Raw genomic sequence first — 12,633 nt, 5'->3', positions numbered from 1 at the left:
AACAGGAAATTCAGAGTTGTATTGAGATAAATATCCATAAATGTACTGAAATCTACACAATAAGAGGAACCAGGCGGGGTGCAGTTGCTCATGCCTGTAATCCCAGCAGTCTGGGAGGCCAAGGCAGTAGGATCACTTGAGCCCAGTAGTTAAAGGCTTGCCTGGGCAACATAGGGAGACCTCATCTCTACAAAAAATTAAAAAATAGCCAGGTGTGGTGGTACATGCCTGTAGTCCCAGCTACTTGGAATGCTGAGGTGGGAGGGATGCTTGAGCCCAGCAGGCCGAGGCTGCAGTAAGCAGTGATTGTGCCACTGCACTCCAGGCTAGGCAATGAAGTGAGACGCTGTCTCAAAAACAAACAAACAAAGAATAGGAGGAGCTAAACTGAAGCTCCAGCATTATATCTAACAAAAGATGTATAAGAAGTTTATTAAAAAAATTTTTAAAGTTTATCAAATGGTATAAAATACTGCTAAATAAGAGCTACTATTTATAAATAGAAAGACAAAATATAATAAAGATATCAATTCTTCTCAATTTGGTCTGAGTCAATATAATACAAATCAAAATCCCAGTAGACATTTTCCTGGATAATTATATGCCGAATCTAAAATTTAGATAAAAGGTAAAAGTTTAAGAATACTCAAGATTATTCTGAAGAAGAATATACTGAGGGACTTAGCCTATGCATTTAGTCTGTTCTTACACGGCTAATGAAGACATAAACCAGACTGGGTAATTTAAAAAGGAAAGAGGTTTAATTGACTCACACTTCCACATGGCTGGGAAGGCCTCACAATCATGGCGGAAGGCAAAGGAGGAGCAAAGTCACATTTTACGTGGCGACAGGCAAGAGAACATGTGTAAGGGAATTCCTCTTTATAAAACCATCAGATCTCATGAGACTTACTATCACGGGAACAGCACGGGAAAGACCTGCCCCCATGATTCAATTACCTCCCACCACATCCCTCCCACAACACATGGGAATTATGGGAGCTACAATTCAAGATGAGATTCGGGTGGGGACACAGCCAAACCACAGCAGCCTACTAGATATTGAGCTGGACAACTGGAGTTCACTAGGGGAAGGCAAACTATTCTATAAATGCCCTAGAAAAATTCCTTGGAAAAAATAATTTGAAATGCAGACTAAAATTATATACTCATATAACTTGCACGTGGACTAAACACACAAATGCAAAAGACAAAGCTTAGAATCATGTAGAATGAAATATATTAAATTGTGTGTATAACCTCAGGGTAGGCAAGGATTTCTTAAAGAAAACACTCTACAATACTAATAATTAAAAGAAAAGTTGACTTTGCATTAAAATTAAGATGTTTGCATCATATATAACTAAAATGAATTAGTATCAGCAATACATAACCTACAAATCAATTTTTTAAATGTACAAAAAAATTTCACTGAAGAGGAAACAAGAAAGGTAAATGAATATACAGCAAGATGTCTCCCTCATTAGTGACAAGCAGAGGTACCATTTACATCCATTTGATTGCCTATAATTAAGAATGTAACACTTCCACATGTCGGCCAGAATATGTATCAATGTGGGCTCATATATAACTAGTGAAGGTCTGAAATGATATGATTATTTTGGAAAACAATTGTCATATTTTATAAAGCTGACTCTGCGAATACCCTACAATCTAGCAATTCTACTCTCCTGTATTGACCCTACAGATATTCTTGCACATAAGTACTAGGAGACTTGTTCAAGAAAATTCAGCAGCACTATTCATAATAGTATCCATCTGGAATAATCCAAATAATAATTTACCCACTTACAGAGACTAAATGAAGAAATTGAGATACATCCTCATAAAATAATATTTAACTGAATAAAATGAACTAAATCTAAGTGCAAACATACATATAAATCATACAAACATAATGTTGATGGAGAAACCAAGTAGCTGAAGATTACATACAGTGCAATATGAATTTCATAATGCTAAAAAGTAAGCAAACTAAAGAATAACTTGTTTAGCAAAGCATTTTTGTGGGGGAAAACTATTTTTAAAAAGAAAAAAATGGTAACTTGAATATCTAGCATTTTGGCCACCTCTAGCAGAGAGGAAGGGTGATGGAATAAGAGACTATACAACTAAAGAGGATGATAATATTCCGGGTTTTATGTTGTGTAAACATGTTCAATTATTATTATGTATCATGATGTACATCTGGATTTAAACACGTTCAATTTATTATTATGTATCATGATGTACATATGGATACATATACATATAATCAATTAAACATACATTATTAAAATATAATAGTAATATAAAATAAACATAATTAGAAATATTTTGGGGTTTGCATTTAAACCATGATATCTCATTTTTATGAACATATCAGATGAACACAGTTACTAAGAAGAAGGCATACCAAACAAAACCCCTCAATAGAGCATGAAAATTAAATAATAGATAAGTAAGGAAAATAATAAAATGAGCAGATCTATTTAAACTCACCACCAGGGCTTTAGATCTGTTGCTTAGAAGTTTCTCAATATCCCTGGCTGCAATTTCTACCAGCTGGCGTGCATTATTTGGTTCTACAGTATACAAATCTTGATATTTCTCATAAATCTGTGTGAAAGAAAAAAAAACTAATAAGAACAATAGTTACTTATTTGGCTTACAAGTTCCCATTAGAATGTATTTAAAACTATAAACAACTGATTAGAAACACCACGCTGTTCTTTCTTTATCTTGATCTTTTTGGAGTTGGAGTGTTTCAGGAAAAAATATGTAAATATAAATTTGCTCTAGGATCACCAGCTTGCCAAAATATAGGTTATGTTAACAGGTTGTAAAACATCTTGTACCACAATGGTTTGTACATGCAATTTTGAGGCTTGATGCTGCACTCTCCAGTCTCGAAACTGGGTATTATCTGTCATCAGCATCGTAAGAGAAAGGGTAGCCATCCTAGACAACAGAAGGCAAAGTGGAGCATGGGAGGTCAAACCTGGAGGAATGTGGAAAACAAAGGTAGGAGAAAGGGTTATGTGCTACAGAATGGAGAGAGAGAGAATACATATAAAGCCCCTGCTAATATTCATCTAGATAACAAGAGGAGCTTTAGAGACAGTTCACATATAGAAGAGATGAAGGTCATTAAGGTTTTGGTTAGAACTGTAATGGTGTATTTATTTTTTATTATCAAAGTAAATGTTGCTGTTAGTTTTTAATCACTGAATTAAAGTATACTGAATTTAAGCTAGGTGCCAAAAGAAAAATTTGACTACCTTTCTGGCTCACCTTAGTGTCTATGGAAGGATTTCCCCAGAGTGGCATAAGCTGCACCTGTCTTACACAGCCTGTACACTCTCAGCAGGAGAAGAAGAATTAAAGAAAGGGGGGTTGGAGGGGAAGCAGTCACAGTGTTTGTGGCTGGAGGGCTGAGATGAGAAGGAAATCCCTCCTGCATCCAACAGATGGGGTGCACATGCATGACTAAACCATCTTTGAAAGCCAGGACCTGGCAGGTTTTTACTGTCTTATGAGAAGTGAATCCAGGCACATACAGGAATCAGTTCAACCCTGCTTTTTTCTGGCACAACTCCAGCATTCTGCTTTACTACCAACAGGTTCTACAGTATGATCCCAGCTGCGCACTGATAACATTGGTGAATACTGGCTTCCAATGGACACAGATACATACTAACATTTATTGACCACAGAGCATATTAGTTTTACATGGACTTACAATTTTTTATTTGAAATTAAAATTTATTTGAAATTAAAATTAATATTTTGTAAAGATTTAAATCAATTTTTACTCCTAAAAGTGACTTATTCACACTATGAAGTTTTTCCATACTCATGTGAACTTTGAACTTGTAGGTTTTCACTCAAAGTACTCAAGGCACGTTAATTTAGTGATAAAATCTCCATATTTGGATTCATCCAGGAGTCCTGAATTTTACTGGATTGCTTATGCTTTCTGCTAAGAGGCAGATTATTGAATTCTGTTTTTTAAAGACCCATATCATCCATGAACAACTTCATCCAATGCAAAGCTTTCTCTTTCATTTCAGACTAAGATAAGATTTAGGAACATTGATTAATTGATTTGAGTACAAACAGATAAACCTCAACATCACTTTAATTGATCCAGGATACATAGTTCTTTGCAGTAAAACCAATAGAGCTAATTGGTGTGAAATGTAGTTTGCATTGTACCATTAATACCTTGTTCATTTCTCTATGCAGTCTAACCTCCTTCCTGTGGTATAGGGAATACAATATGCTTCATAGTTGGTGGAGATTAGTTCAGATGTGCAATCTATACTACAGGTAATATCATTTATTAAGTCTCTACATGCATGTGCTGGACATATTAATTACTTGATGCTTTAAGGAATAAATAGATTATAAATCAGCAGAGCAGAAACTATTTCAAGTATATAAGTATCTTCTCAAATATATAAATTTATATTCTCTCAAATTTTCCTTTTAGGATAATTTTTAAATACTTAACAAAAACAAGATGTAACTCATAAATAAATGTGAAATAAGTCAAGAAGTTTAAGTCTAGAACCCCGAGTGTAAATATCTGGCTGTATTATTTTATATATAAAACCACAATCGAATTGCTTTCTTTGGTAATAAAAATAAATTAAAATTATATAACTGTTCGCCAAAAAAAACTAGCTCTTGCTTCTGGTTCCAAAGACTAGAATCATCTTTGTTGTCATGACAGCTATTGCAAAGCTCTCCTGATATATGTTTAGTAAATAATTTTCAGAATAGAAGGTTTCATATGGATTTTTATGATCACGCAATATATTTTCATAATACGTGTATATTTCTAACTCTTTCCATCACTAAGACATATTTCTACAATATTTCATATATTAATATTTCAAACACATCTTGAGGTATCTTTTCCTCTTCTTCAGTTTACTGTTTTGTAAATAATTATCTGCTTTGCCATTTTATCCAATTTCTTTCTCGAAGGAAAAACAGCATGGTGGAAATAATACGAGTTTTTGGCACCAGACAGAGTTACATTTCAATCGTGTCAACTCTTCACATGCTGTGCAATACTGGCCTTCGTTTTTTCTCTGCTAGAAAGAATGTAGCATATAGACAGACTTCAAAACAGGATGCTTTTCCTCCTGATACACTCATATGCTTTAGTTTCCCTACAGTTGAAGTTCTCCTGCTGCCACCCTGACATAAGTCTTAACAAAAAGAATACTTGTCACCTGTACATTCTTTCTTTCCTACAATCTTAACCAGCTGGCTTTAATGTACTTTCATTGTAATATTCAAAGACCAAGTTTCTCTGTGATGACAACATAGATTATGGTTTGTGAGACAGCCAGAAAAACCTTAATCTATGTTCTAAGTATCTTTGTTCTAATTAACATAACATATGTTAATTATGCTAATCAGCTATGTTAACATAATATATGTTCTAAGTCACTTTGCTCTAATTAAGTCCACAGTTCCAAGATAATCATCACAATTATACATTTTAAAATAACTTCAAATGTAATATCTAAAAAATAATATTACTCAGTGATATAATTGCTTAACAAAATTCCTAAAGAAACCTCTTGGAAATCATAATACAGATCCCCAGAAATATTTACTCAAAACCAAATATGCTTCCAAGCTTTTAGATGACCTAAAAATTTTTTTAATTTTTTATTTAAAAAAAAAAAGTTTTTTAGACACAGGTCTCACTATATTGCCCAGGCTGGGGTGCAATGGTTATTCACAGAGGCAATCCTGACACTCCTGGCCTCAGGTGATCCTCCCATGTCAGCCTTCCAAGTAGTTGGAACTACAGGTGCATGCCACTGCACCCAGCTAGATCATTATTAGCAATCAATTTAGGCAGCTACTCTATATCACTTTTGGGTGTTTCACATACATTATATTATTTATTCACTTTAAGAAATCTATAATATACATTTAATTAACCATTGTATTAGTGAGAACAATGGGATTCAGGCTTTAGAATATCTGGAGAGAGTCTGAATCACACTTCATCATAAAAGAGCAAACCAATGTCTAGAGCAGCCGAAGGTGAATGGTAATGTGGCATATTTAGGCAAAGTGAATCTTCAACGCCATCTGTGCCCTAAATCTTCCTTGGCTTCAGCAGGACATGGAAATTTAAGAAAGCCCTTTGAAATGAGCAAGAAAGGAACAAGGGTCAGTATGTCTGCTAGGAGACAGGCTCCATGCAGGATCAAAGAAATTCGAATGCAGAGGCTGAGAGATGGAAAGTGGGAAGCAGACACCTAGCTGAAGGAAAATGGTAAAGAACCACCTACAGCTGAGGGGCCCTAAGCAGGTTGAGAAGATTGGCCAAGTTCTAAGTAGCAGTCAAGTTCACTATCTATATCAAGAGAACAAAAGCAAGCAAATACACCAGATATCTTGTCATATAAGTTTCTCCCTGCGCCCAGGCATGGAGAAATAAAGTAAAGAAGATTAGAGAATATCGAAAAAGTTAGAACTTACTAAATCCTTAGTTGACCACAAAAGGCTATTTTGATCTGAAAGAGGCTAACCTTCAAGTGATGAGATTAATTTTTCACTCTCCTAGGAAAGAGAATGGCAACTCATAAGCAAGTTAAGTTCCCTAAAGAGAAACAGTCAAATTTCTGCATATTAAATCTTAGGTATGTAAATTTTGACAACCCCATCTCCCAATACTTGCACCTGTACTTTCCTTCCATGGAAATTGTCTTGGACAAGCAATCAAGATTTCTGCCATATCCACAGCCATCTTTCTGAGGGACATTTTCCCTTTGACAGTCCCTGATGAAATAGGAGCTCCCTTACACATGGCTAGAAATATTCTAATGTATGGCCTTGTCTTTGACTTCTAACCAATTGTATCAGGACTTATATTAGACCTGCAAGAAGTTAACTTCTGAGTCAATGGCATGTAACAAGCCAGATATAAAAGACCCGTATAAATAAAGATAACGCACTGAGCCAATCAGATGCTCTCACCACAAGATGACAGTTGGATGAAATAGCATGGATCAAAGGTTTAAGTAGAAGTGGAACTGAAGAGACTAGTGGGAGGAAAACAGTATTCAGATACACTGAGCAGCAGAAGTGGTGGTTATGATAGACAGAATAATGGCTTCCCAAACATCCATATCCTAATCCCCAGAACCTGTTAATATGTTGTTACATAGCAAAAGGGAATTAAGTTTGCAGATGGAATTAAATTTACTAATCGGCTGGACTTAAAAGATTACCCTAGACAGTCAGAGTTAGCCAATGGAATCACAAAGGTCCTTAAAAATGGAAGAGGAAGATGTGACTAAGGAAGAGTAAACCTGAGAAATGGCAGCATGAGAAGAAATCAGGCCAACACTGCTGGCTTTGAAGACCAAGGGAAGGAGAAATGAGCAACAGAAAGGACTTCTCATCTCCAGAATTGTAAGATAATAAATCTGCATTGTTTTAAACCAGTAAGTTTTTAGTCATCTGTCACCATAGCAATAGAAGACTAACATAACGAGTTAGCTGTGAAGAGCTCCAAGCAGAGTCAACAATAATAGCTTCTGAGGCTGCCTTGCCTCTGAACTGCCCTTCCTCTGACCAAACTATTTTCTAAATAACTTGAATTCTTGCTGAAAGCCAGGATCCTCCTGAGTTTGCTTAATTTTGCTAGGTTTTTTTTTTAATAGGATCTCACTATGTTGTTCAGGCTGGTCTTGAACTCTCGGGCTCAAGCAATCCTCCTTCCTCAGCCTCCCAAAGTGCTGGGATTACAGGCGTGAGCCATGGCACCCAGTCTATTTTTTTTAAATAAGTAGGTCAATGATAAACTTCCTGAGTGATTCACTGTTCCTAATAATGAAAAATTCTAACAGAACCCCATGTCTGAAGTTGTGATTAACATTACTTATTTATTGTAAGTTTGCATTTTCATTTCATTTATCATTAAATTCTGATGAATATGAAAGATGAGCTCCATTGTGAGCAACATAGAATTTCCATTAGGCATCAGGAAATAATGAAATTAGTTCAAGGATACCAATTATTACCTTCACAATTGTGTGAGGTTCTAAGAAGAAAGATGACAGCAAAGCTAAAAATATCGAAATGAACATACATACATACATACATTGTGTAAAACTAGACAAACTGGATAAATAAATATCATCCTACCTCAAAATAATGAGAAGTGGGATTAAAAGAAAGTGTTACATTATATTTCCCACCATCATTCTAATTCCACTCTCTATTGGATAACAGGAGTAAACTCAATATCTTCAATACTAATGAAGGCAAGAAAAGAGATTCATTGTTACCTCTGCTGCTTCAGATACCCACAAAATCAATTTCACTTAATTTTAGTTGAATTTTTCAACGTGGGATGGTTTGTCTGTGGGTTATACTTTTTTTCTTTTCCCTTATTAAGCATTCCTTGGGCTTTTGAACTACTTGTTCCCTAGCAACTAAGAATGCCTTCTTTCTAAAAGGTGTATTAACACAAAAGAATCATATAATGTACTTTCTTGGTCACTTTCGAGGATCAAAGTTCCCTTAACTAAACAAATACTAATGTAGTATTTTTATATATCTAAGTCTCTTCTTCCTTTATTTATCATAAGTCTCCTCATCATCTAAGCTGGTCATCACATAGAAATGTTGAGAAATGGGAAGATTCCTTCACCTAAGCTAAAGAGTTACTAGTGACTGTAGATCTGAATTGATGTTAGAAGGTACTTTAACAACAACAAAAACAATACAAACAAAACCTCCTTTTCTGATATGAAAATTAGCTGAGTTTTAACAAAATGAATTTTGCCATAAAAACTATGTAACCATTTCTAATTAGTCCCGGATCTCTTCAACCTCTTCCTTCCCTTTGATTAAAATAATAAATGATGTAATCTACTAAATAAAAGTCAAGCTTTTAAAATGTCTTACCCTTTAGCATACTGTCAATTGTGTTTAAGGCTGCTGGGTAAAGAACTAATGCAAACACCAACTGCTAAAATATATTAATTCAACTTAGTGTGTGCATTTATGAAACTAGAGGTAATCATTTTACAAGATGCAGGACACTGTATTAATGTCATTTTTAAAAAGTACATTTGAGCGCGGTTGGCTCACGCCTGTAATCCTAGCACTTTGGGAGGCCGAGGCAGGTGGATCACGAGGTAGACCATCCTGGCTAACTAAAAATACAAAAAAAAATTAGCCAGGCATGGTGGCGGGTGCCTGTAGTCCCAGCTACTTGAGAGTCTGAGGCAGGAGAACGGCGTGAACCTGGGAGGCGGAGCTTGCAGTGAGCCGAGATGGCGCCACTGCGCTCCAGCCTGGGCAACAGAAGGAGACTCCGTCTCAAAAAAACAAAAAAACAAAAAAATCGCTTTGATTCTCTGCATCTTCACTCTAAGTAAATTATGGCCTTTTTTTTCTTTTCCCTATAACCTAGCTTTTTGAATTGGGACACTATCTTCGAAATTTTTTATGACTTGATATTTCTATTTTGCTACTTTTAAGCATATGCAAACATCACACATATATAACTTATATATGTGTGATGTCTATTGTGTATTTTCTATTCCCTTTCACCAGAAGGCAAATTTCAAGAAGACAAAGATTTTTGTCTGTTTTGTTCACTGGTACATAACCAGCGCATACATAGCACAGTGCCTGGCACAATCAATACCAATTGCAAGAATTAGTCAATGGATACTGATTCTGTGTCAGGCTTGGCTGGGAATGTGAATAATGATTTATAACAACTTCTTCCCTGTATTTTAAAATCAATATTTATTTTAAACCTAAAAAAATCATGGCCAAGTAAGATGCTATGCAGTTATATAATAGACTACAAATACAACACCGATATAATAATTAAATTCCAACAATAGAATAAATACACAAAATAAGGTAATGATCAGTGTGAGGAAGAATATGGCTGTTCCAACGGAGAGATATAGAAATGTGTGCTGTCAGAATTCAGAGGAAATTAAGATCACATAGGCTGCAACAGTCACATAAATGAAACTACAGCCACATTTTGGAGGAAACGTGATTCAGTAAGGGATGAAAGAGATCAGAATGTGTGTAATACAAGGAGTTATGGGAAAATAAACAGTGAAAGGCAAATTGAGACATAATTATGAAGGATGGTAAAAGGATATTGGTTTATATCTTATTCTCTAGTCTACCCAACCTATTTTAGACTAGTAAACTACCTAGCTCAGGACTTCTAGTGGCTATCACAGCAATTATCGCATAGGAAGAATCTGAATTATAAATTTGTTTACTACAAACACAATCCAAACATATATATACACACATGCAATTATATACATACCACATACCTATACACACACATATAAATACATAATTTGGTCATATCCTCAAATTTATAGTGCATACTTTTCCAATGATAACTTATCAAACTGGCATTCTAATACCAAACTCACGAGTCTCTCTAGTTACTCTATTCTTTCTATTTGCTGTGATATAGCTTCTTAGCTAGGACTATAACATTTCAAATGGAGCATCGTCTTTAGAAGGAGATTTAGGAAGAATGAAGTCACAATTGGTGAGCATTCTGCAGCACACACCGCTACTTGCCCTAGCTCCTATTAACAAGAACATGATGGTGATGCTTCCGAGCAATATATTAAAGACGGAAGAAAGAACAAGTGACAATCGCAAACAGGCCACTTAATTTTCTCCATATTATACACAGGAACCGGTGACTATATTTAACCAGAAATGCACGTTGTTCCTAGAACAGAAAAACTAAACTATAACAAAGACTAAAGAATTTTTCAGTTTTCAAGATAAAGGCATTTGACACAAAAAGTAAATTTTAAGTTCATGTTTAAGAATACTTGGATTCAAAACAAGGAAAACATTAACATACATAAATAACAGGAACTCTGTTTCTTTGTTATTGTTGTTGTTTAATTCCAGAGATAATTTATTAACCTAGCCTCTCTTTTTCCATATCTGAAGCTAGATATAAATTTGAATATATATTTTGGCCAGAACATTCATATGCAATTAAAAGTGAAAAAGATCATACTAAATTCATTAAAACTAAATTTAAAAATAATTAACCATAGGCTGAGTGAGCTGCCTGTTTAATGTCTCTAACCCCAAACGACCTAAATATATTTCACTGCCAATAAAACAATTTTTAAAAGCAGTGCGGTTTAATTTGCCCATAACTGTCATATCTTATTAACAAATGGCTTTTCTAAAGCAAAACTGATACCTACCAATGCTGATATACAATTTTACAAATTTATATTCCTTTAAAGAATTTCATACACTGAGATTCTTCGGTTCTTCTTGAGCAGTTTTTTCAACCTTAGTACAACTGACATTTTACAGATAATTCTCTGTTGTGAAAGGATGTCTCATGCATTGTAGGATGTTTAAAAGCCCTAGGCCAGGCGCGGTGGCTCACGCTTGTAATCCCAGCACTTTGGGAGGCCGAGGCGGGCGGATCACGAGGTCAGGAGATCGAGACCACAGTGAAACCCCGTCTCTACTAAAAATACAAAAAATTAGCCGGGCGTGGTGGCGGGCGCCTGTAGTCCCAGCTACTCGGAGAGGCTGAGGCAGGAGAATGGCGTGAACCTGGGAGGCGGAGCTTGCAGTGAGCTGAGACTGCGCCACTGCACTCCAGCCTGGGCGACAGAGCAAGACTCTGTCTCGAAAAAAAAAAAAAAAAAAGCCCCATTGGCCTCTATGCCAAGAGTATGCAGGTAGCAACCACCCCATTCCCCCAGTTATGATAATCAAAGTATTTCCATACCAACCCATGCCCTGAGTTATGATAATCACAAGTATTTCCAAAGATTGCCAAATGTATGCCAGGGCACAAAACAGTCCCTGGCTGAGAACCATTACACTAAATATACATTTAGAGAAACAATCAATAATAACATATCCCTCAAGTACTAGCATAACTTCAGAAAATGTTAATTAATGGCTGGAAGAGAATGGTAAGGTAAAAGAAAAAAACATTTTAATATCTGTTGAGAAAATATTGAAAGTCACCCTAAAATTAGAAATCCCCTGAGTTTATTCTGTGTCTTTGAAAATGAATGTAATTAACCACTGTTTAAACAAAAATAGCTTCTTACTTAAACATCTCCAGTGCAGCAGGAAGGCGGGGGGAGGATGACGGTGAAGGGAATTCATACTCTCTGCATTCTTCATAGTGCTATATTCTGCAGTCAAAATAGATTTCTTTCTACTTAGGACAAAAAGAGCAAATCCAGGAGTATAAGATAATTTTAAATTGCCTACATCATTATGGTGCTGATTTAGTTACAGCACTTAATTGTTGAGGGAAGTAAGGCAATTCTGAATAAAAGCAAAACATATGGAATTAATAATAAATAGCTGTATTTGTTTAAAGTAAGAAAGCACATAACTTTTTTAAAATTTTATATTGCCTTTTACCCTCAAAACAATTGTGTAAAGGGAATTCTAATATCTGATATTCTAATATGGCTTCTTTCAGCACTCCCGGACTTGAAGATTTCCAATTTTTCTTGTTGCCTGCACGTCTTGCTGATTCCCTAGTCAGGATCACCAATGATTAATTGTGCTCTGTTTTTGAGTATC

The 12,633-nt window shown here is 35.4% G+C and overlaps 1 protein-coding gene across 9 annotated transcripts in view; it reads right to left on the bottom strand.

Moving 5' to 3' along the window:
* CACNA2D1 (calcium voltage-gated channel auxiliary subunit alpha2delta 1) overlaps positions 1-12,633 on the bottom strand; it is a 509,235-nt gene that overhangs the window by 400,242 nt on the left and 96,360 nt on the right. For 8 of the 9 annotated variants that reach the window (XR_009208968.1, XR_009208970.1, XM_058425275.1 and 5 more), the window contains one exon: positions 2,503-2,619. Coding sequence is in view for 5 of the 9 variants with exons in the window: in XM_058425275.1 (XP_058281258.1) it covers positions 2,503-2,619 (117 nt within the window). In the remaining 4 variants the exon portion in view is untranslated. Of the gene's footprint in view, positions 1-2,502; positions 2,620-8,330; positions 8,347-12,633 lie in introns of those variants that run through there. The other variant, XM_058425283.1, reaches the window with a different exon arrangement.

The sequence above is a fragment of the Hylobates moloch genome, unplaced genomic scaffold (assembly GCF_009828535.3).
Source record: "Hylobates moloch isolate HMO894 unplaced genomic scaffold, HMol_V3 SCAFFOLD_1, whole genome shotgun sequence".
NCBI lineage: Eukaryota > Metazoa > Chordata > Mammalia > Primates > Hylobatidae > Hylobates > Hylobates moloch.
This window is presented reverse-complemented; position numbering and strand designations above follow the sequence as displayed.